This window comes from Antennarius striatus, chromosome 5 (genome assembly GCF_040054535.1).
Source record: "Antennarius striatus isolate MH-2024 chromosome 5, ASM4005453v1, whole genome shotgun sequence".
NCBI classification, from domain to species: Eukaryota; Metazoa; Chordata; class Actinopteri; order Lophiiformes; family Antennariidae; genus Antennarius; species Antennarius striatus.
The window spans coordinates 8,079,789-8,107,061 of record NC_090780.1 but is presented as its reverse complement, the minus strand read 5'-3'; the positions used below and the strand labels follow the sequence as shown (position 1 = coordinate 8,107,061).

At 42.8% G+C, this 27,273-nt stretch overlaps 1 protein-coding gene across 1 annotated transcript; it reads right to left on the bottom strand.

Moving 5' to 3' along the window:
• Positions 1–479: 479 nt before the first annotated feature.
• myg1 (myg1 exonuclease) lies at positions 480–27,273 on the bottom strand. Its single transcript, XM_068316402.1, has 8 exons — positions 27,179–27,273; positions 26,582–26,809; positions 24,569–24,681; positions 15,937–16,096; positions 14,732–14,881; positions 13,594–13,716; positions 12,693–12,874; positions 480–965 (listed from the first exon to the last, which is right to left on the bottom strand). The coding sequence occupies exons 1-8, from the start codon at positions 27,227–27,229 to the stop codon at positions 776–778; spliced, it is 1,197 nt and encodes a 398-aa protein (XP_068172503.1). The 5' UTR covers positions 27,230–27,273; the 3' UTR covers positions 480–775.

Here is a 27,273-nt window from a genome sequence, read left to right as displayed (position 1 = left end):
TAGGATGGAGAGAAGCAAAAGGGCCGCCGTGTGTACGAGGAATAACAGGCAGAAAAAGGAGGAAGAAATTCTGAGGCATTAATGAGAAAATTCAAAACACATCCCCCAAATTTATTAGAGGAAATTGACTGTGCAGCTCATCCAACTGCCAGTAACCTTGTCATGACACTGGCTGCTATAAAGAGCTCCTCTTTGTGGTGTTTGAAAATTAAATTTATCAGAATTAATCAAGGCTTCATTATTAATGCTTTGATGTTAGAACCAGGTGGAAGTAGCCCATCTCTCTTTGAAGTGCTACATTCAATGTCAGCACACTGGGAATTAAAGGATGAACCAATGTCCGGTGTCTACAAACGATGACCCTTGAATGGTAAGATTGGTTTTCACAGGGTTTGAAGATGCTGATGGGTCAGATTGTCTACATCAGATTTCTATGACAGAACAAAAATAAAGAAATATGAGCCATATTTTTGATATTTTTTTTATAATTCAAAAACAGAAAAATATTCATAGGAACAGGCAGAGGACAAAAAGCCAAATATGAGCCAACATGATTAAGACTGGGTCTGTGTTGGAATACACTGTAGGAATACAGGGATCTGGTCCAATATTATCTGGTTGTTATTTCCATACAGTCTCCATTCAGAAAAAAACATTAACCCTGTCTGAAATTAACAAAACTGCAGGCTAGCACACTAACATTTCATTCCTTGTTCTAACCCTCTTTAAAAGCTGAACCCCAGAACAAAATGCTTTTCCTGGGTATCCTCTCCCTTCAGCTGCTTCCATTTGTAGGTGACTGAGCAGCAGCTTGCAGGGTCCTCCTTGCCATCTCCAGGGCTCCTTCCTGAGTCTGATTTCCGCCAATAAAGCCTCCAGCGTGGACAAAGATGCAGCCCTTGATCCCGCTGAGCTCTGATAGGGCTTCATCGCGAACGCCGCACCACTTTTCTAGCAAGGACAGCCTAGTACAGGGAGACAGAAGGGAAAGTTGGCTGGTGGCAGATGGACACCACGTGGTCAGTTGCTCACTTCCTGTTGACACATTGCTTCTTGCAGAACACATTGTGCCGTACATGGCTGCGTGACCAGAAAAACAACAATTGCTTTGACCAGCTCCGGACTGAAGAAAAATGTCAACAAAATATTAAACTCACTGTAAGCTCGAACAATTAGACAAAGTACAATAAAGTATGCAGCTTCTAAAATGTCAATATATGTCTTATATGATAAACTGAGTAATATTAGAGCTGCTTATGGGGCTCATGTCGACTTGGGCTGTGTTTTAATTGCACTCCTTCAGTCAATAGCAAAAAAATAGTGATAATGAAAACAGCAAATACTTTCAGCGCTAACATGTGAATCAAACCATGATATTGTAGTTGATCCTATTTATGTCAGGACTGCAATGTGTTTCACACATGGCACCACAACAATCCACCGTAGTCATCAGACCAATAAAAGTCTGTCTCATTCTCCTCCAGTGCTGTGGAAAATCACAGATTGGCGCAGTAGTTGAGGAGGCCACACAATGAGTCAACCGGCAAGTGTTCAACATGAGGAGAAGATTGGCTGTCGGAGGGTTTACGATCTAACATCGACAGAGTGTCTCTGATTCGTGATTCGCAGTCTGAAAATTCATAAAAATGCAAAGCAGCTCATTCACCCCTTTGCTGGATTGAGCGCACACCTCTGTCCATTATGTCAGACAAAGCACTAGTTCTCTTTCGGGTGTGCTCCCTTGATAGAGGTTACCATCTCTATTATTTGAGACTGCTCTTGTCTTTATATGGTTTTATATATTTAAATATTAGATTTCTCTCAGAATTTGCTTAAATTGTAGTTCATCATTACATTGCTCACCTCTAACCCCTCCAACGCTTATGATACAGACTTTAAAAACCTAAAAACCTGATTAAATCCACTCACAACTTCATATTTAATTTTTTTAAAAATGTGACGTTAACTTCCAGCTCAACATTGTCTTTTTCACAGGACTGGTAAGTTACACAACTCAGGAGTCTAATTTGGAAGACATGAAGAGACGCAGTTATCAAGCACAACTGCAATTTTGAATCAGGATAGGGTTTTGACTTGTCTTCTGTTGGAAGGGCATCATTTCTAGACGCATTTCCTTCAGAATATAAGCCATTCTCCAAAACCATCGGAGTCAGAGGATGATGTGCTTCACAAGCTCATTAGTGACCCATAAGAGCCAATAATTCACCGAAGCTCATCGTCCTTCTTCGGGTCTGCTCTCCATGCCATTACCTCAGGTCTACACAATCGTATACTTATTAAAGCTGTCATACAACAACATGGGGAGGGAAGCACGGCAAACCCATAATCCCTGTTAAATGAATCAGACAATCGATAGCTCCACAGTATGGCTGGAAAACCAGCTCAGTGGGAAAGGTCAACGGGGCTGGTAATGAGGGAAGGAGTAGGAGGAGGATGACTTGTTGTTGTGACAGGCCAGGAAGCTCTGATTCTCAAGATGACCCGTCTAAAAATAAGCCAGCAATTAGCAAATTAACGAGATAGATACTGGGAATTACGCTTCATTAGAAGAAAAAAAGATTTCTCAGGATTAGACATGCAGAGATAACAGGTCATTAAAACACAAAATAAATCAACAGCATGTGTTTAGGGTTACAGCACAGAACTTCCACCTTCTGTTCAGTTTTCGTTTGCAAGACAACAAGAGATATCCTTCCTGCAGCGGCCGTGAATCCTCCTGCACTGCACATTTTAGACTTCACAATATTTTTCCATTTCAACACAACGTTGGTGGTTTAGACAACTGATATGAACAGAGGGCTGAGGAGGGGAAAAAAACCTTCCAATATAATATTGTTGTTTTTTAATTTCATTGTACTAATTTAGTCTCACTGCAATTTTAATCTGACATTTTGACCTCATCAAGTCACATTTAACTGCAATTCTGTTACAATTATGTCGCTGATTAGATGTACACATTTAAATAATGGACAAATTATCTGAATGCATTTTTAAGTAAAATATGAATTTTTAACTTCAGTTTGTAATGATGTTATTGTTTGCTGCTTTTCCTCCACTCATATCATAATCAATTGGATATTTTTTGGATTACTTGCCAGACACCTGATGATGTTACACAAAGCTGAACATTTTGATGTTTTTTTTTTCCACATCTCTTTTTTGATCGGTAAAAATAAACAATTACATTTTAAACAATGATCATAAGTTGTGGTCATAATGCAGAGACACAGGAGATGCCTGTGTCAGCAGCCAGTGTGGTTCAGAAACAGGAAAGTATATTCTCTGGTTCAGCTCTCACTGCAGGCGACAGGCTGTATAGGATTATCCTACACAGTCCATCTCCACAGAAGAATCGCTTCCACTGCTCTCTTCCGTCTCCTGTCTCACATTTCCTTAGTAATGCAATGCTGATAAAAATAGAACGGTTTTCCCACAGGTGCAGTAGCAGGGACACAGGTGATAACAACACCCCTTCGCAGAATTGGCACATACCCACTGTGAGGAAGCAGGCCACCCAGAGCAATAACCATCTGTAGTTGTGTTTTTGTAATCCAACTGACAAGCCATTGTTCCCATGCAGCACTAAACCTCATGTTTACATTACATTAAATCTTTGAAGCGCTCCACAACTACACACCAATTCCTGACTTCTTAGTTGAAAGCAGTGCCACCTGATGAGATTCTGCAGTAGGCTGGGAAAAAAGGTCTACAGGAGGGATGAGGTGACAGGTGTGAAAGGTTAGTGAGGGAGACGGGGCAGAGGATGGACGACGGGGGAGAAACAGGATTAATGTGGAAAAAAAACAAGAATGAGAGAAAAGGTAAAGAAATAGTAGCAGATTACTAAAAGGCAGAGACAGAAATATATAAAATAGGAGAATGAGGGGGACATACATGAAGAAAAGAAACACTAATGGGAGAGCCAAGAGGAAAGGGACCTCATCGAAAGTGTGAAAATAGAGCAGTCACTGGTAGCGTCAGAAGTGAATCAAAAAGCTATTCCCTTTCTGTGGCTGGACAGCCCACGGTGCATCATCAATAACGTGTCAAAGCCAAGATAGCAGCAGAAAGACAGATGTTGCCAAGGGAGTCGAGCCTTAGAGACCATCTGCAGCGGCTGTGACATCGAAAGCCAAAATGAGATGTCACATGTGTGACCAGCTGGCTTTAAATGGAGTCTAATCAAAAATCTATATTACAATCAGTATAATGTATGGAAACTATCTCATCAATGGAGAAGATCGGGCCAGAGAGATCACAGAAATAATGACTCTAAATTGTGGTTGGTAATTAGTGGCCATTATTTATCAGCATAAACACTGTATTTGTGGAATGTGAGTTGTGAATTAACAAAGAATGTTTTTGTAAATTTTAAATCAGTAATTAGGTCATTTAATTACAGTATATCCGACTGGCATCTACATCATAATTTACTCTTTTCTTCATTTGCTGTAATAAAACTGCAAATCACTTCTGCTCAACAAGCTTTTAACCCAAAAATAGGGCAGCTACAGGAAATTAGACAGATATTTCCTCTTGTCTTACAATCACAGGTGTAAGTGTCACATCTGTGTAATCAAGTGAACAGTTCAAGTGATCAGGGCTACGGTTTGGTGTTGTAGTACTCGGGAAATGGGCAGGTGAGATTTTATCTAACCAAATCCATTAAAATCCTTTTATCAAATCTTCCATATTTATAGTAATTGCCAAAATAATGAAAACTGTAGAACGTTAAATCACCTTTAGCTGGCTGATAAAACAGAAGAAGTAAAGACACAGTTTATTTGTGTTTCTGTTTGTTTTTTTAATTTCTAATCCGTGGTCACACCCTGGAACTGTGATCAAATTCTGTTAAAGGTCCCATATTATGCTTTTTTAATTGATGTCATTCAGCTGCCAGATGTCCAGCTACACTGTTTTTGAAATGTCTTGCCCTAAAGGGATCCGTGACCCTCAATATCTTTCATTGAATATTGATAAATTCTGTTCCGCTCTCAAAAGGTCTGTTTTAATGGGGAGTAGCTTTCAGCTCCCTATCTCCACCCCTCCCCCCTCTGAGCCTTCCCTCAGGGATACGGGATACGGGATAAAATAATGACACATACAACAATAAAAAGTGACAAATATAGCCCCCACCCCAGCCCCCATTCACACACACACACACACACACACACACACACACACACACACACACACACACACACACACACACACACACACACACACACACACACACACACACACACACACACACACACACACACACACACACACACACACACACACACACCTGACTGAAGCAGCAATAACTAGTTAGCCAAATGCTATCTGTGTGAGGAACTTTCAGTGTGTAGCTTTGAGGTAGGACATTACCACACAATGATACTGTAGCCTGAACAAACTCCCCCTCAGGGATTGCCATGCCCTTGGGCATGTCAACCAATGAATATCATCAATCACTCTGTCGAATCACAGAGCGGATTTGTGACATCACAAATACCACTCAAGCAAAATCCGATCGTTTTGATTCGGTCCGGGCCATCAATTCCTCAAACTCCAAATATCTGGAGTCTCACCAGTTTTGTACACCTTTCATTTTAGCTAAAACTTTCCTACCACACATCACACTTTTCTCCACCCGTTCCATCCTGCCTTTACATGCGTCATCACCTCTTTTCCGTACTCTCGATTGCTCTGGACTGTTGACTTAAAATCCTCCACTTTCTTGATCTTTTCTCCCTGTAACCTCACTCTTCCACCTGGGTCCCTTGTATTCACACACACATGTACTCTGTCTTACTCCGGCTAACCTTCATTCCTCTCCTTTCCAGGACAACCTCCACCTCTCAAGTCTCTCCTCCATCTCTCACTAGAGATCACAATGTCATCTGCAAACATCATAGTCCATGGAGAGTCCTGACTAACCTCGTCTGTCAGCCTGTCCATCACCATAGCGAATAAGAAGGGGCTCAGAGTTGATCCCTGATGCAGTCCCACCTCCACCTTAAACTCCTCTGTCACAGCACACCTCACCACTGTCTTACAGTCTTCATACATGTCCTGCACCACTCTAACATACTTCTTTGCCACTCCAGACTTCCTCATGCAATACCACAGTTATTCTCTGGGCACACTGTCATAAACTTTCTCCAGATCTACAAAATCACAATGCAGCTCCCTCTGGCCTTCTCTGTACTTCTCTATCAACATCCTCAAAGCACATAGTGCATCTGTAGTATTTTCTGCACTATAAGACACACTGGATTATAAAGCGCACCGGATTATAAGGCGCATATAATAACAAAAATTAAAATAGATTTTAAAAAATAGTGGCTGTAGTTGCGCTATCCGTCCACTAGCCAGAGCATTCATGACTGTGAGTACCTTTAATCAGCTGTAAACGTCCCTATTGTTATTTCAATGAAGCCATTCTAAAAAACCTGACATTAAAACTGGTTAAATTCATTACGAGTACACTCAGTTGGAACACGGCGGATTATTTCCTGATCTGAAGGTCGAAGCAGATAGTTAAGGTCCCACGTTCGTCTTTGTTTATTAATTAAATATTGTTTCAATCAATCGGTAGTCCAGTCGGAGGTGAGGTGCAGCTATTTGCTGCTTTGTGTCCTAAACAATTTTTTAACTAGTTTTTAAGGTCAGGCTGCTAATTTACTGGCAAATGTGATGCTGTTTTACTCCTAGAACTAACTTTAACGACAGAGTCTCACCGCCGTGAATCTCACAGCACGTCGCTGCAGACAGAATACACAAACCCAAATGCACCCCTCCGGCGCCCGCCCAGAGCTATCAACTACATTTGCAAATCAGTGCAGCACGCCAAGCACCTTTTTCTAGCAGTGACTCTGTTCTTGAAATTTCAGAAAAGGCTGGAAGTTCAGCTTTGAGGGTCTTTCATTCGCCTTTACGTAAGTTTCTCTGTGTGTTTCCGCAAACTAATAGAATGGACCGTCAGTAGATTACAGATTACAGCACAATTGCATTTTTTAGATCAATTAAGTTTAAAGTGGGTTATTCCGGGTGCTACAGTGGTTGGGAAATATTGAGATCAGTCAGTCAGTCAAACTTTATTAATAGAGTTGTTGAAAATTCCTTATGTTTTGCTACATTATCGTAGCCGGTCACCGGGGCTCTGCCCTGCTGTCAGACCATCAGGTCAGTGAGCGATGCCACTTCGGTGACGCCCCTTGACTACCATTGTTAGGGGGCATAGGCCCGAATACCTTGTGAGGGTGCCCCTGGTGGCGGGGTGCGGCATGACTGCCGGCCAGACTGCCGGCTTTTTTTCAGCAAACTTGTTTTTAACCAATACTAATATTAATCCATATATAAGGCGCATCGGATTATGAGGTGCACTACGGGATTATGAGAAAATTATAGGCTTTTAGGTGCGCCTTATAGTGCGGAAAATACTCTACTCTGTTTTGGCATGACACCATACTGGTGCTCACAAACGCTCACTTCTGCCCTTGGTCTAGCAGGGCTCGAAAGTAACTTTTTTTCTTGGTAGCACTGGTGCTCCCAAATTTAGCAGTTAGTAGCACCAGCAAAGACTTTAGGAGCACCTACCCAAAAGCAAGGCAGTGACGGCGCGATAGAGACCGCTCCGCCCATCTCCATTCCGCGCGCCTCTCTCCCTCGCCCAGGAGAGCAGCCGCAGTTGCGTTCTCATTGTTTCCTGGCAGGACCGCAGGAGCGCGGTCTCACAAAAAAGGGCACACCAGATTTTTTCCCCTAGTCGCACTGGTGCTCCCAAATATATTTAATAGTTGCACTGATAAAAATTTGGGCGCATATGCGACCAAAATGGGCGCAATTTCAAAATGGGCGCAATTTCAAGCCCTGTCTAGCTTCAATTACTCTTTCCCATAAGTTCATTGTATGGTTCACCAGCTTTATTCCTCTGTAGTTGCCACAACTCTGCACACCTCCGTTGTTCTTAAAAATGGGCACCAGCACACTTCTTCATTCCTCAGGCATCTTCTCACCATCTAAGATTCTGTTGAACAACCCAGTCAGAAACTCTACCACCACCTCTCCTAGACACTTCCATACCTCCACAGGTATATCATCAGGACCGACTGTCTTTCCACTCTTCATCCTCTTCAATGGTCTCCTCACTTCATCCTGACTAATCTTTGCTAATTCCTGGTCCACAACAGCCACCACTTCTAGTATTTGTTCTCTCTCACTTTCCTCATTCATCAACTCTTCAAATTACTCTATTTTCCCATTACACTACTGGCACCTGTCAATATGTCATCATAAGCCCCTTGTTTGGCCTTTGCTACCCCTACCTTACGCTGCATCTCCCTATACTCTTGTCTACTCTCCTCAGTCCTCTCAGTGTCCCACTTCTTCTTAGCAAACCTCTTTCTCTTTATACACTCCTGTACCTCCTCATTCCACCACCAAGTCTGCTTATCTACTTTCTTTCCAGATGACACACCAAGTACTCTCCTACCTGTCTCCCTGATCACATTAGCTGTAATTGTCCAGTTATCTGGAACCACCTCCTGACCACCAAGAGCCTGTCTTAACTCCTTCCTAAAAGTCATGCAACACTCTTCCTTTTTCAGCTTCCACCATTTCGTCCTCTGCTCTGCCTTTGCCCTCTTCATCTTCCTCACTACCAGAGTCATCCTACGCACCACCATCCTATGCTGTTTGGTTACACTCTCGCCTACCACTACTTTGCAGTCACTGATCTCTTTCAGATGACACCATCTACACAAGATGTAGTCTACCTGTGTGCTCTTAACTCCACTCTTATAGGTAACTCTATGTTCCTGCCTCTTCTGGAAGAAAGTATTCACTATAGCCATGACCATCCTTTTGCAAAGTCAACCACCATCTGTCCTTTGGAATTCCTCACCGGGATAACCAAACCTTCCAATCAGCTCCTCATCACCTCTGTTTGATTCACCAACATGTCCATTGAAGTCTGCACCAATGACAACTCTCTCACTTTATCAAAGTCCAACCAGAATTTCTTTTACTCCGCCAGCTTACATCCTACCTGTGCAGCATACCTACTAACAACATTGAACATTACACCTTCGATTTCTAGCTTTAGACTCATCACTATCTGACACTCCAGGACATTCATAACAAAATCCTCCTTCAAAATAACTCCGACTCCATTTCTTTTCCCATCTACGCCATGATAACAACTTGAACCCTACTCCTAAACTTCTAACCTTGCTACCTTTCCACCTGGTCTCCTGGCCACACAGTATGTCTCCCTTCCTCCTCTGCATCATGTCAACCAGCTCTCTACCTTTTCTTGTCATAGTTCCAACATTCAACGTCCCTATTCTCAGTCCTATACTCTTGGCGTTCCTCTTCTCTCTCTTTCAGCAAACACACTTTCCTCCTCTCCTTATTCGACCAACAGTAGTCCAATTTCCATTGGCACCCTGTAGGTGAACAGTATCGATGGCAGTCGTTGTTCACCCGGGCCTCGACCGATCCGGTATGGAAGTCATATATCTGATTCGAATGTTTGATTTGGCAAATGCTTTACGTCGGATGCCCTTCCTGACACGACCCTCTGCATATAAAATCCAAATACAACATAACAAACTGCAGTGTGTAACAGATTAAACTGAAAATGTGTTTTGTACAATAAACCTGAGGTACATTTTCCTGGCCATACGTCATACTGGTGGTATACTGGGATTTACGGCAGCAGTCAAGCAGCAGACCAATTACAGGACTCCAGTGGGGATGCTGATGACGTTATTAGAGAAACTCTGCCTGTCAGAGCACTGGAGGCTCCTCAGGTAAACAATTCCCCTTCAGTGGTGACAAATCCAAACTTGAAAAGTGTTAATCATCTGACTAACTCACACATCAGCTCTTGTTGTTTCTGTCATTATGCACTTACAAAACAAGAAGAGCAATGTGATTTCATGAGAATGGATGAGGGAGAGTTAGGAAAAAATGTATGCGTCTAAATGTATCTAAAGGTGTTGAAAAAAATAATAAAACCAAAAAACATAATGTAAAAGATCAGTTATAGCTGTAGATCGTGATTAAATTATATCATTTGATCATTTGATCTTTTGTACAGGAAAATTGATTGATTCATTGATCATTTGTATTCATTTGTATCATTTCATTTGTATCATTTGTATCATTTGTATTCATTGATCATTTGTAATTCATTGATCATTTGTACAGGAGTACAGGGAGATGCAGCGTAAGGTGAAGGTAGAGGTAGCAAAGGCCAAACAAGAAGCTTATGATGACTTGTATGCTAGGTTGGACAGTAAGGAGGGAGAGACTGATCTATACCGGTTGGCAAGACAGAGAGACAGAGATGGGAAGGACGTGCAGCAGGTTAGGGTGATTAAGGATAGGGATGGAAGTCTATTGACAGGTGCCAGTAGTGTGATGGGAAGATGGAAAGAGTACTTTGAAGAGTTGATGAACGTGGAAAATGAGAGAGAACAAAGACTAGAAGAGGTGACTGTTGTGGACCAGGATGTAGCAAAGATTAGTCAGGATGAAGTGAGGAGGGCATTGAAGAGGATGAAGAGTGGAAAGGCACTCGGTCCTGATGATATACCTGTAGAGGTATGGAAGTGTCTAGGAGAGGTGGCAGTAGGGTTTCTGACTGGGTTGTTCAACAGGATCTTAGATAGTGAGACGATGCCTGAGGAATGGAGAGTAGTGTGCTGGTGCCCATTTTTAAGAACAAGGGAGATGTGCAGAGTTGTGGCAACTACAGAGGAATAAAGCTGATGAGCCATACAATGAAGTTATGGGAGAGAGTAGTGGAAGCTAGACTAAGGGCAGAAGTGAGCATTTGTGAGCAGCAGTATGGTTTCATGCCAAAAAAGAGTACCACAGATGCAGTATTTGCTCTGAGGATGTTGATAGAGAAGTACAGAGAAGGCCAGAGGGAGCTGCATTGTGTTTTTGTAGATCTAGAGAAAGCTTATGACAGGGTGCCCAGAGAGGAACTGTGGTATTGTATGAGGAAGTCTGGAGTGGCAGAGAAGTATGTTAGAGCAGTGCAGGACATGTATGAGGACTGTAAGACAGTGGTGAGGTGTGCTGTAGGTGTGACAGAGGAGTTCAAGGTGGAGGTGGGACTGCATCAGGGATCAGCTCTGAGCCCTTCTTGTTCGCTATGGTGATGGACAGGCTGACAGACGAGGTTAGACAGGAATCACCATGGACTATGATGTTTGCAGATGACATTGTGATCTGCGGTGAGAGCAGGGAACAGGTGGAGGAGAAGCTAGAGAGGTGGAGGTTTGTCCTGGAAAGGAGAGGAATGAAGGTTAGCCGCAGTAAGACAGAGTACATGTGTGTGAATGAGAGGGACCCAAGTGGAAGAGTGAGGCTACAGGGAGAAGAGATCAAGAAGGTGGAGGATTTTAAGTACTGAGGGTCAACAGTCCAGAGCATTGGAGAGTGTGGAAAAGAGGTGAAGAAGCGTGTCCAGGCAGGATGGAACGGGTGGAGGAAAGTGTCAGGTGTGATGTGTGATAGAAGAGTTTCAGCTAAAATTAAAGGAAAGGTGTACAAAACTGTGGTGAGACCAGCGATGTTGTTTGGTCTAGAGACAGTGTCACTGAAGAAAAGACAGGAGAAAGAGCTGGAGGTAGCAGAGATGAAGATGCTGAGGTTCTCTCTGGGAGTGACCAGGAAGGATAGGATCAGGAATGAGTACATCAGAGGGACAGCACATGTTAGAGGTTTTGGAGATAAAGTCAGAGAGGCCAGACTGAGATGGTTTGGACATGTCCAGAGGAGAGATAGTGAGTATATTGGTAGAAGGATGCTGAGTTTTGAACCGCCAGGCAGGAGACCTAGAGGAAGACCAAAGAGGAGGTTTATGGATGTAATGAGGGAAGACATGAAGATAGTTGGTGTGAGTGAAGAGGATTCAAAGGACAGGGCTAGATGGAGGAAATTGATTCGCTGTGGCGACCCCTGAAGGGAAAAGCCGAAAGGAAAAGAAGAAGAAGATCATTTGATCTTAAGTTCTCAGAGAAATTGATTTTGGTCTCAAATCACTGATATCAGGCCTTGGTTCTTATGCCACCATTAAAACATTGAACCATTGATCTTTTCAGAGCTATTATTTAAAAATCAAACAAGACTACAATGAACTAGATATATAACTTAGAATTGGCCCTTTGGGGCTCTCGCAGTCTGTAGATAATGGTGATTTTCAACACAAAAATCTTTTGAAAAGTAGATGTAAATAAAAAATATCTGAGCCAGTATGATTGCAACCTGCATTTGAAACACAGGTTTTCATTAAGGACCATCTCCAGTGTCTCTGCTGGGGAGTGTTTACATCCTCTCAATTCCTCAGACAGCTATATGGAAACAAAATCTCTACCTCGCCTAAAGGATCATCCTTATTCTACAAGCAAGTATTTTTATAGGAGAAGGTGAATCCTTTCATCGGACAACACGTCAATAGTTGTCAAATGGTCTGCTGAGCATTTAAAGCTTATCTGAGCTCATTACCAGGACTCATCTCAACTCAATGTGTCCACAGGGAGGTTCACGACCTGCGCCTGTCACTACGCTGAAATTCTCCGCTTGAGTCCTATGCTAAATCATGCATGGGACTCCCTCCATGTAACCATTAGTTACTTCCATAGCTAAAGATAAGACTGTTCTACCTGTTCTGGAAGGTGTTGAGCCCAGCAGGGACACACTGGACCCTCCACTTTCCATTCTGGTCAGCATAAAGGACAAACTTAATGGGCTTCTCCACCTGAAGCTCCTTCTCCAGGGCAAACAGGTGCTCCTTCCAGGGGCAGCCACCCTGGGAGAACAGCACTACCTCCCCGCTGGGATCCACCTGCAACACGAGGAGAATCAGAATCTCATAAACATGACAAATGACTGGAGACTTTCAGAAACAGATCTGCTTGTCGCTTTCCATTTCTTGAAGCACAAGAATAAAGGAAAAAGAATAGTCCGCTAACTGCGTGAACTATTTTCAGTTTTTATAATTAAGTTTATTAACACCAGAACAAACGTCACTGCTTGTCAGTGAAAACACAATTTTCTACAGCCATTTTTTTTAAAAAGTACCTGAAAAATGTATCATTCTCTAGCGTAAACAACAACATTCTACTTGAATGAAGACAAAAGGCATCACGAAACTCATTCCTCCATGTCAAACAGTAAAACAGAACCAAAACTGAAATAATGTGAAAAAAAAAAAAATTAAATAAAGAAATCCCATCATGTTAAATTGTGGAAAAGAAGGAAAGAAAATGAAATAAAACCTTTATTTAATTTTTATGCATGTAAAATATATTTTCCAGTGAAACACATTTATCATTATAACATTCTGTGTCAATGACACTTTAGAACGATTAGCCTTTGAATGTATTTTCAGTGCTTCATGCAAAAAAACATTGGCTCCACAATAAACTAACATTTAAATGTTGATCAAATTGATTTGCTTTTTTTATTTTTTTTACAAGCTACAGATTTGTTTTTCAGTACCCAAGAGCTAAGTTACAAAAAGCTGACAAATTACAATACACCTTTGATTGGACAGCTGTATACCTGATGCCGCCCCTTCAGAGCCTCCTCTACCACGGCTCGAGCCGGCAGCCAGGAGGTCTGGTAGAAGTCCAGCCGGTCCAAGAACTCATCTCCTACCATCTTCATAGCCTTTCTGAAACCCTCCTAGTGAAACCATGTGTACATTTAGAAGTTACTGTCAGATGCAGAGTAAGAACTGAATATTGCTTTCCAATAATGGAGTTAAGATGTGAATTTGATGAAACACATCTCTTGAACCCCTGCTTAAATATCATTGTAGTCCTTGCTCAGTGAAGTCCCTGTTTGTCATCATGGATCAAACTGACGTTGAACAGTTGTGGATGAAAGTAACCAACTCATTTAGGTTCTTCAGTAATGATCACAGTTTCTCTTCAGAGTTCACCAGTTTGGTCTGCCCTCAAGTAGTAAGCTAAACTTTATTCACTAGAAATCTGTGTGACCTCTTGGAGCGTTGGCTCACAGTGTGTTAGTGGGGATGATTATAATCATGTTAACTAAAAAGTGAAAAATCAAATAGTCACTGCATTGGAAAAGCCTCACCATGGAAAGAAAACTTTGCTGGCACTGTTGAGATTTTACCCATGTGAGTCTATATAATACAGGTGCTGCCCTCCCTGCAGGTATTCCCTTGTGTGCTTACGGTGACTGCACAGCCCTGTGATAACGTGTATCCGACTTTGTCACGCTGTGATTCAGGGCATCCTGATGCGCTCTGCATCTAAAAGAACCTGATATATCCATTTGTTTACCTGCAAATTCAAATGTTCTCCAACAACCTTCTTCTGAAAAGTACAGGTATGTTACTTAAATCTTTTGATGCTATTAAATTCGACTTTTTGATTTTGTTTCAGGGAAGATTTACTGGACACAATCATTTCCTCACAGCTATCCTGAACCTTACTCCTGAAATAAAAAGTAAAAATCAACTCCAAGCCAAATACATACAACCTTCATTTTTTAGGTTTTCATAATGTCTCAGTCAATGTAATGCAATTTAAGTCTAAAAACAAAAGCTTTTATTTTAATGATCTAATATGATAAATATGAATCAACAAATAACTGAATATGGTAAAAGAAAATCCTGCATCAGCACACTCCCTCTGTCGTGTCAGTATGTATCCACACTCACGGCCCCCACCTCTGTGTCTTGACTCTTGCTGTTCCAGCACGGGTTCAGGTGGGCGACACGTGCACTCAGCGTGGTGGTGATGGAGTAACGGGCCTCCCCATCACACTGTGAAATGCCATTGTCTACAGCATCCACTTCCTCCACAAAGTTCTCGTACAGCTTCGAGGAGTTAAGAGACACATGTGACAACAGAGGTACAGAACCAGCATTACAGGAATCACCACTTTTAAGAATTGTGAGAAAAAAAAGCCATTAAATCACGTTACACTTATAAAAACAGGGACAATACAGAGATCAGTGTATTGGGATTACATTATCCAGATTGAGGTCTGTTCAGTCATATTGTGTGGGTAGTAACTGAAGACTTAAGTGGATGTTTGGGCCATTTAATGAAAAGGAAAAGTTAAATTGTGTCCATTTTACAGTTTATTTACAAAAGTCCAAGAAGAGCTGGAAGATGAGTGGAGATGTAGACAAATTTAGCACAGAGAAGTCAACTCCACAGTCCAACAGAAGGTCAATCACCAAACAGTTGACATTTTATAAGCGTGTCATAAATAGAACAGAGTTTAGGTGCAAAAGTGGAGGTTCAGAATATCTAAATTGGAGGAAGAGACATGCAACATGAACATAAAAAAAAAGCCCCAGCCATCAGTAATAAGATTATGTGGGGCTTTAAGCAAACTGACACATCAATAGGCCAATGTTAATAAGAGTTAATGGCTGTAATATTAACGAAAACTGATTAACATGCTTGGATATTGAAACTGTTCTGTGTGCCAAGGCCTCCTGGCCCGGCTGTCTGAGATGCCTTAAATCTAACAGCAGTGTTCTCACGTTGGATCTGGCAGAGGAACACCCCCATCTCTCTCCTTTTATTCCTAACCATATCCTGTTGCCAACTGTCTGATAGAAGCTAAACGCCAATAAAAAAAAGTAATAAGGGTTTCCACAGAAAGTGGTGGCATATTTATAACCATCAGTGTGGAAATAAGTCTTCTTTAATTCCAACGTAATTAGTTTTACCAAAGTAATTGACGTGCTGGATTTTCTCTTCAGATCTCAGTAAGCCTTTCGGTTCTCTATCTTCAAACTTCATAAAATATACTGTGTTTAGGTTCGGTTCAGTGGTGACAGTGATGTCTTTGATGCAATTGACTCGGGGGAAATCCTCTACTGCTGCTCTATACAGTACATGGCTTTTCATCTCTCACCTTGCCAAACAGCACGTCCAGCAGCTTGTCGCTCTCCTCCAGCTGCGTCAACTGGGCCAACAGCTGACGACCAAAGTGCAGGTAGACCAGGCCGGCCGAGCTGAGCTTGGTCACCCAAGGCTTATCTGGACACAGGCTGTGGAAACTCTCTACAAAGGTCCTGAACAGAGGGACAGGTATTCTGTTAGCTGACTGCTAGCGAAACACAAATAATTCAATGATATCAGAGTAGGTATGCCAAACACAAATTCTCCAGAATTTAAACAAGGGCTCACACTGGATGGGAGAGGTGCAATCAGCACATATATCTGATTGATAAGATCAGAAATGAGCTACTTGGAGTAACAGCCAAGGTGAGATGTTTTGGAGACAAAGTTAGAGAGAGCAAACTTCTATGGATTGGACACGTCCAGACAAGAGATGGTGAGTATATTGGTTAAAGGTTGATGAGGATGGAGCTACCACGCAAGAGGAAGACGAAAGAGAAGGTGGATGAATGCAGTGAGGAAGACATGAGGGATGCAGAAGATAGGCTGATATGGAGAAAGATGACGAGCTGTGGTGACCCCCAACGGACACGCCGAAAGGAAAAGAAAAATTAATCAAATAAAAGATTGAATTTGTTCTTTATTTGAATTGATCAAAAATATTAATGCAAAAATCTTCAGATTGTTCTTTTCTTAGCTTCTTGTGTAGACACACGCATGAACAGACGCACACACACAAGCACGCACACAAACACCTGTTAATATAATTTAATATCTATTTTGTAATGTAAGTGGAGTATCTGAATTGATACTTAAATGATGTTAAACCGGTTAGCTGATTTATTACCTATTATATTATTATCACATGATCAATGGATAAACGTATCCATTACTGCCTCAGTGTTACATCTGGATATAGAAGATATCTCAATCTGTAAGCTAAGAAAGAATAATCAACAACTAAAGCAAATTAAGCCCTGAATGAATCAGAGGAGTCCTGCGAAGTAAAGGGAATGGTAATCAGCTTCTGCTACTGGTCAAAGCAAACATGCACATCATGTTCTCAAGCAGATGACATTCATGGCTCAGAACCAAAGCATAGGGTTTGAGGATGTAACATTGCGTTCTCTAAAAAGCGCACTATTCACATTAACATAATATAGAGTAAATGTGCTCTTCAACAAATGTATGCTGCACATGGCTGGCTGTGTGTCAGACATCAATTAAAGGGCCTTGAATCTATAAATATTCCTTTCAGCTCCCGAGAGTGAACTGCATGGACAGAAGAGGGAAAGCATGTTGGATTTTAAAGAAAAGCCACCGGAGGTCCCTCCACAACCACGTGTTGAAATGGGTCGACTCCAGCCCACAGTCCCCGCTGGTCATCTAATGAGGATGCAAGTGTGGCAGCACAACAGAAGCCATCACGAGTGACATGCTAGAGAGGCAGGGGGTGGTCACTGCCATTAAAGGGCTAATTGGCCACACTGAAGTACTTATATGCTGATTACAAGTAGGCTGTTATGAGTCGAAAATGGTTACATCCCAGGAAACTGCACTTGGGATGGATTTAGTGTGACAAGCATCATCCATCCATCTTCTTCTGCTTATCCGGGGTCAGGTCGCGGGGGCAGCAACTTAAGCAGGGAAGCCCAGACTTCCCTTTCCTTAGCCACTTCATCCAGCTCCTCCGGGAGAATCCCAAGGCGTTCCCAGGCCAGCCGGGAGATATAGTCTCTCCAGCGTGTCCTGGGTCGTCCCCGGGGCCTCCTCCCCATAGGACGTGCCCGGAACACCTCACCAGGGAAGCGTCCAGGAGGCATCCTAACCAGATGCCCGAGCCACCTCATCTGGTTCCGCTCGATGCGAAGGAGCAGCAGCTCAACTCTGAGTCCCTCCCGGATGACCGAACTTCTCACCCTATCTCTAAGGGAGAGCCCGGACACCCTGCGGAGGAAACTCATTTCGGCCGCTTGTATCCGGGATCTCGTTCTTTCGGTCACGACCCACAGCTCGTGACCATAGGTGAGGGCGGGAACGTAGATCGATTGGTAATATTTTATTGCATATATTTTCTGAATAAAACCGAATATAATCCAATTCAATGTGTTTACCCTTGCTTGCTATATTGTAGCTATATACTATAGGAAATTGTTTTGTGATTGTTGGTCCTTGCAGGGTTTAGTAAAGCAATAAGAGGTTTGGATAACATGTTCATGCATGTATATTTAATATAAATAAATACTGTATATACCTATGTGTTCATGTGAGTGAGTTACATAGAATGATTATTGTCACTGGAAAAAAACTAGGTCTATGTTGTGAGATAAAAGTAATCACAGCATCACCACCGGCTTCATTCTCACATCTGGCTCAGTAACGCCTCCTCATTGATGACGTGTTGTTACTGTACGTCAGGTGCTGGGAACAAGGCAAACATGCCTTCACCTGCAAATTAAAAATGATACATGTTCTGTTTATTTTCTCCTGTGTGAGCAACATAGCCTGAAAATAAGTTTCGTAGAAATTAAAATCTACTTTTTTAAGCTTCAGTCTGTGTTAAAAGATTGAATATCCTCCCTAAAAACCTGGCAGTTTCTCATATTTAAAGTTATCTTAAATGTTAAACAAACAAAAAAAATATGACCACAATTTTGTCATTCGGCTTCAAATTAAGAGAATGTTTTTCTAGAACACTTCTGTTCTCTAATCTCTGATCTAATAAAGAAGTTGGAGCTAACGGAATGTTAGTTTAGCATACAGTGAAGATAATATGGATCAGTACGTCTCTTTAGTCTGCTGCCACACTACCTGCTGACTCCAGCTTCCTATTAAATGGACATTAAGTGGTTCTTAATGATTGATCTTCACATCCATCTCCTGACAGAAAAGCAATTAAGTGTATTTTCATAAATACTGAAACACTTCTTTGAAGGCCTCATGTCATGCTCTTAATGTTATACATTTGTATTGCTGTCGGCTTCACCTCTGCACCGTCACAGCTGGAAAAAATGCTACTGAATGAGGAACTTCTCTCAGTGCCCCAGCCCAGTCTGATCCATTCCGACCATCTTGCCCCCATCTGCACATGTGAGTGACAGGCGCATTCTTTCGCGCCCCATGACAGCGTCGTGGCAGCCTCTCTGCCTCGTGAACGTACAGCAGGGGAGCGCTCAACTGAAGGAGTGATAATTATCACTAACCACCTGCCAGGAAGAGAGCCCTGACGTATTTGTATCACCGTGGTCATAAGAACTATGGATGATTATCATGGAGGCATTTAACTGACATCTGGAACTGGCTCATTACACAATGTGAACATACTTCGAATGAAAACATTCATCCAGGAGGAACTCAGGCAGAAAGCAACACGACTGAACCTTTGTGATTTGGCAACTTAGGGTTCTAAAATATTTTCAATCATTTTCTTTCTAGAGAATGAAAACACACTATTATACTGTTGAAATTGACTTCCTGTCCACAAAAACAGAACAAATAGCAAACAGTAACACATATCACCACACAATTACAAAAAAATAAAACACCATACTGATTTAGTTAGGTTTCAGACGGATTTGTCTTCAATGTTACTGAATTACATCCTGAAGCCATTGGTGAAATACTGCTTTTCTTGGATAACAGTCAAACTGACAAGCATAAAATTCTCAGGATCACCAGCCGTTGGTGTATTTCATGACAGAAAGACAAAGATTGGGGAGACACAGCTATTACATTATCTACCTGCGCCCTCTTGCTGGAAGTAATTTATGATTTATAATTTATAGTGCTGGTCCAGTATTACTGCAATAACCAACAAACAAACAAAAAAACAACAGGATTAAAATCAAAACAAGCATAAATTACTCATTTTTCAGTAAAGAGTTATTTCCTCTAAAACCCTCATCAGGGTCCACACCCACCCAAATTGCTTTTTAAACTTCTGAAAGTAAGGTGGTGTTCATGGGGCTGCACCTAACACTTATCAGTAAGATGGGCTTGATTACTGTAATTGTTTTGTCTCTGAAAAGTCAGATATAACTGATTACTATCTTAATAGGTTACAATCAAATTTCCATTGATTGACTAAATTCCTAACAGAACGCTCGTGTCAGTTCCAGCTGACAGACATGTATCCCCTTAACTTTATACTGACTAAAAGTGCAGAACTAATTCATTAGATTTGTTGTGGCCGCCGACTAAATGACCTTATTTACCAGCACATCTAAAAGGAAATGAGCCTTTACTAAAAATAAAAACTACCTGAGTATCTCTGTAGCTGTGGCCAGTCCATTATAAGAGAGATCTGCTGTGTTGTCCTTTGATGATTAGATAGTTTCCCATCACTAGAAATAATATACGGTGCCCAATTACTTTGCTTAAATGGAAATTATCTGAAGAAAAAAACAGAAATAATTGGATTTATGGAAATAATATAACATTACATTTTTTGTTCACTGTCCACCATTGTTCACTGCTCATTCACAGTCAAATATAAAGGGTCACTGACAGTGGAAACAATCACACATTTCACAAAATTGCTTTATAATAATACTTAGTAATAACTTCTCATTAATGTAGCCGCAAGTCGGAGTGTCTTATTGTGCTGGATAAATACACAGGGTTGTGTCAAGAAAGGCATCTGACGTAAAACCTTTGCCAAATCAAACATGCGAATCAAATATATGATTTCCATACTGGATCACTCGAGGCCCGGATTAACAATGACCGCCATCGGTGCTGTTCACCTACAGGGTGCCAGTGGAAATTGGACTACTGTTGGTCAAAGAAGAAGAGAAGGAAAGTGTGTCTGTAGAGAGAAGAGAAACACAAAGAGTATAGGACTGAGAGTAGGGACGTTGAATGTCAGAACTATGAAAGGAAAAGGTAGAGATTTGGCTGACATGATGCAGAGGAGGAAGGTAGACATACTGTGTGTCAAGGAGACCAGGTGGAAAGGTAGCAAGGCCAGAAGTTTAGGAGCAGGGTTCAAGTTGTTCTATCATGGTGTAGATAGGAAGAAAAATGGAGTAGGAGTTATCGTGAAGGAGGAGTTTATTAGGAATGTCCTGGAGGTAAAAAGAGTGTCAGATAGAGTGATGAGTCTGAAGCAGACGACACGACTGTAGTGGGTCTCATCAACAACAACGATGAGACAGCCTACAGAAATGAGGTGGGCCTCCTGGCTAAGTGGTGCAAGGACAACAATCTCCATCTGAATGTGGAGAAGACGAAGAAGATTGTTGTGGACTTCAGGAGAACACGCACTCAGCATGCTCCACTAACAATCAACGGTGCTGCAGTGGAAAGGGTCAGCAGCACCAAGTACCTGGGTGTGCACATCTCTGGGGACCTGTCCTGGGACCGCAACACCACATCGCTGGCCAAAAAAGCCCAACCACGCCTCTACTTCCTCCACAAACTGAGGAGAGCAACAGCCCCACCCCCCATCATGCTCACCTTCTACAGAGGCACCATCGAGAGCATCTTGACCAGCTGCATCACTGTGTGGTACAGCGCCTACACCGTTTCCTGCCGTAAAACCCTGCAGCGCATCGTGAGAGCAGCTGAAAAGATCACTGGTGTCTCTCTCCCTTCCCTCACAGACATTTACAACACCTGCCTCACCCGCAAAGCCATCAGCAATTTTAGGTGATCCCACCCACCCCTCTCACAGCCTTTTCAACCTGCTGCCATCAGGTAGGAGACTGCAGAGTCTGCGGGCCAGAACCAGCAGGCTCAAGGACAGTTTCTCTCACCAGGCGGTCAGGAGGCTCAACTCCCTCCCTGCTCTGCCCCCAGCCATAGCCTTGAACTCTACCCTCACACCGTCCTGCCCTCCCCCCAGCACCTGACTACCTATCTCTCTCTCCCCCCATCAACTCAGGGACTGCGCACACGTCACTTCCCCTATGGGATAAAGAGTGTAGAGATGTTTACCGTCTCTTGTGTTTCGTCTAATACTTCGTGCTGTACTATCTAATGTACTGTCTGTGTTGCCCTGTGTTGCCCTGCCTGTGTTGTCCTTCCTGTGTTGTACTGTCTGTGTTGTACTGCCTGTTGTACTGTCTGTCTACTGTGGGTCAGAGAGGACTGCAATTTCATTTGTGTTGTATGTCGTGCATATTTGGTACATTTGACAATAAAGCTGACTTTGACTAAAAAGCAGTGGGGCACTGAGAGGACTGAGGAGAGTAGACAGGAGTACAGGGAGATGCAGCGTAAGGTGAAAGCAGAGGTAACAAAGACCAAACTAGGGGCTTATGATGACTTGTATGCTAGGTTGGACAGTAAGGAGGGACACTGATCTCTGCAGGTTGTAAAGACAAAGAGACAGAGATGGGAAGGAAGTGCAGCAAGTTAGGGTGATTAAGAATAGGGATGGAAGTGTCTTGACATGTGCCAGTAGTGTGATGGGAAGATGGAAAGAGTACTTTGAAGAGTTGATCAATGAGGAAAATAAGAAAGAACAAAGATTAGAAGAGGTGACTGTTGTGGACCAGGATGTAGCAAAGATTAGTCAGGAGGAAGTGAGGAGGGCATTGAAGAGGATGAAGAGTGGAAAGGCACTCGGTCCTGATGATATACCTGTAGAGGTTTGGAAGTGTCTAGGAGAGGTGGCAGTAGAGTTTCTGACTGGGTTGTTCAACAGGGTCTTAGATAGTGAGAAGATGCCTGAGGAATGGAGGAGAAGTGTGCTGGTGCCCATTTTTAAGAACATGGGAGATGTGCAGAGTTGTGGCAACTATAGACGAGTAAAGCTGATGAGCCATACAATGAAGTTATGGGAAAGAGTAGCTGAAGCTAGACTAAGGGCAGAAGTGAGCATTTGTGAGCAGCAGTGTGGTTTCATGCCAAGAAAGAGTACTACAGATGCAGTATTTGCTTTAAGAATGTTGATAGAGAAGTACAGAGAAGGCCAGAGGGAGCTGCATTGCGTTTTTATAAATCTGGAAAAAGCTTATGACAGTGTGCCCATACAGGAACTGTGGTATTGTATGAGGAAGTCTGGAGTGGCAGAGAAGTATGTTAGAGAGGTAGAACATGTATGAGGACTGTAAGACAGTGGTGAGGTGTGTTGTAGGTGTGACAGAGGAGTTCAAGGTGGAGGTGGGACTGCATCTGGGATCAGCTCTGAGCTCTCAGCTCTGAAGTGTGTGTGAATGAGAGGGACCCAAGTGGAAGAGTGAGGTTACAGGGAGAAGAGATCAAGAAGGTGGAGGACTTTAAGTACTTAGGGTCAACAGTCTAGAGCAATGGAGAGTGGAAAAAAGGTGAAGAAGCGTGTAGAGGCAGGATGGAACAGGTGGAGAGAAGTGTCACGTGTGATAGAAGAGTTTCATCTAAAATGAAAGGAAAGGTGTACAAAACTGTGGTGAGGCAGCGTCACTGAAGAAAAGAAGGGAGACAGAGCTGGAGGTAGCAGGGATGAAGATGCTGAGGTTCTCTTTGGGAGTGACCAGGAAGGATAGGATCAGGAATGAGTACATCAGAGGGACAGCATAGATTAGAGGTTTTGGAGATAAGGTCAGAGAGGCCAGACTGAGATGGTTTGGACATGTCCAGAGGAGAGGAAGTGAAAACAGTGCGCCTTGTGACTTCACTTCATTGTGGATTTTTCGGTCGGCAGTCATATGATGCCTTAGACGCATTCTATTGGCTGACGGCATCCGGAAGCGCGCTTATGCCGTCAGTCTCAGACTTTCGTGAGTCACAAAAGTGCTTTAAACAGTCTATCGGAGTGTGGGAAAAGGTAATATAGATAGAAGGTGGTTTAAAATCAGTATGGTGAGGGTAGGGTGGGGAGGGGAGGGGAGGGTTGGGGCGGCAGTGGCTCAGCGGTAGAGCAGACGACTTGAAGACAGATCGCCCAGCCATCAGGGGTTCAAATCCCGCTCCCGCCAGAAAATCTCCGGAGTGTGAGCTGACGGTGGGAGGTGTTAGCTCACCTCCAGGCCACTGCCGAGGCGCCCTTGAGCAAGGCGCCGTCCCCCCTACAAGATGCTCATTGGGGCGCGATTTCCTCACACGACCCGTCACTCTGCCTCCCCTGTATCTCTATATGTGTCTGAAACCAATGTGTACCACATGTATGTACTTCAGTGAAGTGTAAAGAGAATTTCCCCAAGAGGGATCAATAAAGTGTGGATTATTATTATTATTATTATTATTATTATTCATAAACGTTTAAATTACCGTAAATAATAAGATAAGTAGATTGCAATCTCGATCGCGGATTCCTCAATCGCGTGTGGTTCCTGGAACACACTGACCGCAAACACCGAGGGCGCACTGTATATTGGTAGAAGGATGCTGAGTTTTGAACTGCCAGGCAGGAGGCCTAGAGGATGACCAAAGAGGAGGTTTATGGATGTAGTGAAAGAGGATATGAAGGTGGTTGGTGTGAGAGAAGAGGATGCAGAAGACAGGGTTAGATGGAGGCAACCGATCCGCTGTGGCGATCCCTGAAAGGAAAAGCCGAAAGGAAAAGAATAACTTCTCATAGACTTAACATCATTTTACAATAACTGAATTAAAATCAAGTGAATGGTAATAAATGACAAAGTATTGCAGAATGTCAACCAATGACTTGAAAGAAAAAACTGATTATGTATGATCTCTGCAGAAACTTAGAACCAAACCTGTACCTCTGATGATGGTCATATCGATGCCTCTTTGGGTCAAACTCTCCTCCCACATCTACAACAATATCACACTCCGCCAGCTCTGCTGGGTCCCTGGTCCGAATGATCTCAGCATCCTGTACAATGAACAAAAAGCTTTGTGAATCTGTAATCATTTGTCTTCATGCACACAACAGATTATCAGAACAGAAAAGACATTTGGTATTTATGTGTATGCCTTAGAGGGCTTTTCTCAAACTTTTCAGTGCAAGTGCATTTAACATGAAACAAATTCTACCATGATTGTTTATTACACTATGGAGATTCTTCTTTCCCTTTGGGCTTTTCCCTTCAGGGGTCGCCACAGTGAATCAGTTGCCTCCATCTAACCCTCTCTTCTGCATCCTCTTCTCTCACACCAACTACCTTCATGTCCTCTTTCACTACATCCATAAACCTCCTCTTTGGTCTTCCTCGAGGCCTCCTGCCTGGCAGTTCAAAACTCAGCTTGCTTCTACCAATATATTTACTATCTCTCCTCTGGACATGTCCAAACCATCTCAGTCTGGCCTCTCTGACTTTATCTCCAAAACCTCCAACATGTCCTGTCCCTCTGATGTACTCATTCCTGATCCTATCCATCCTGGTCACTCCCAAAGAGAACTTCAGCATCTTCATCTCTGCTACCTCCAGCTCTGTCTCATGTCTTTTCCTCAGTGACTGTCTCTAGACCAAACAACATCGTTGGTCTCACCACAGTTTTGTACACCTTTCCTTTCATTTTAGCTGAAACTCTTCTATCACACATCACACCTGACACTTTCCTCCACCCGTACCATCTGCCTGTACACGCTTCACCTCTTTTCCACACTCTCCATTGCTCTGGACTGTTGACCTTAAGTATTTAAAATCCTCCACCTTCTTGACCTCTTCTCCCTGTAACCTCACTCTTCCACTTGGGTCCCTCTCATTCACACACATGTACCTTTACTGCGGCTAACCTTCATTCCTCTCCTTTCCAGGACATTATTTATTACAATACGGATGTAGCCCTGATTACATGTAGTCCTCTCATGTTTGTGGTTCAATTTAGGAAGACATTACTCTTTTTGAAAACTGGTGTAACATCTCCCTATTTCTTTGCAGGACAAGTTTGTGATCATTCTCAGCGTACACAGACTGGCCAGGCCTCACTGGCTTTTACAAGTAGTCTTCAGATTTGAAATACATTTATTACAGAAATCTGTCTGTGAATGACATCCTCAACCATGTCACCAAACAAATGTGATATGACAGATGTTGGGCTACTGGAGTTCAGGCCTGACTACTGAAGGTCCCCACCCTCAAGTCCTGAGGAATATCCCTGATGTTTGTTGAGTGAGTGATGATGTTAACATCCTCCACAGACTCAACAGCAACTCCTCAGCTCAACTCATGGTGAAGACCAGGCTGCCACCATGAAACAGAATGACATCATCTGGAAGCATCAGTTCAGGAGGTTTACTACAGCAATCAACGATGGACAGGGGGACACTAGTTATTTATTTTTAGAAATGTTGTAAACTGCAGCTGAAACTTAAGGTGTTAAGGTTTGGGTTGTCTTTTTTGATATGTATCTTTGTTTAGTTACTGACTGAATGAACATAGTTATTAACAGTTATCAGTGGAAAAAATAAGTTAAATGTTTTCATAAGACACAAACTATACTAGCAGATACGCAAATAAACATAATGATATCCTTTAAATCCGTTAGCATTTATCTGGTCTAGGTATTTAATTTACTACACACTATTGCGTTTCTCTGTACAACAGTACCCCCTTCTGGATTGCACCTGAGTAACTTGACTATAAAATTAGATCCTAGCATTAAGTAAAAACAGTTACTGCGAACTTAAAGAACAAATGAAACACGATTTACCAATGTTGTTTAATGACGGGGCACCAACAAAGACTGTATTATAACAGGCGCAGTTCAGGGTAAACAGATGACAACCATTATGCATCCCTTCAAGACAACACCGCAGGCCCTGAACTCACCTTGTATTCGGGAAGCTGACGGAGAAAAAAACAAGCGAGAACTTCATCACAATGAAACGTTCCGTTGTGGGTCCCGATCTTTTTCACGGTCATGTTGTCAGTGCAGGGTCTCTTCGGTTCACTAGACATGTATCTTCGTTGTTTACGAGTGAAGTCAACAAAGAATGAAGACTTGTAAGATTGTGAATGTAACAGTCGCGACGCAGTGGTCAGTTGTCTTACACTTATTCATTCATTTTCCAACCCGCTTAATCCGCTAACGCAGGTCGCGGGGTAGCCAGTGCCTATCCTGGCAGTCTCAGGGCGTGAGGCGGGGGACACTCCGGGCACGACGCCAGTGTACCGCGGAGCCACATAGAAACAAACAAACAACCAGTCACACACACACACACTCCTATGGTCAATTGGGGACCGGCCAATCAACCTGAAGCGCATGCTTTTGGAGGTGGGAGGAAGCCGGAGAACCCGGAGAGAACCCACACAGACACGGGGAGAGCATGCGAACTCCGCACAGAGCGGGACTCGAACCCGGGTCCGCCGTGTTGTGAGGCAGCAGCGCTAACCACTGCGCCACCGTGCCGCCACTCTTACACTTATATGTTCTGTAATTTGTGTTAAATTAATTGTGGTCAATAATCCGCGCCACATTCAAGCACGCTTTCACTTACACCGCGCCTGCGGAGGACGGATTT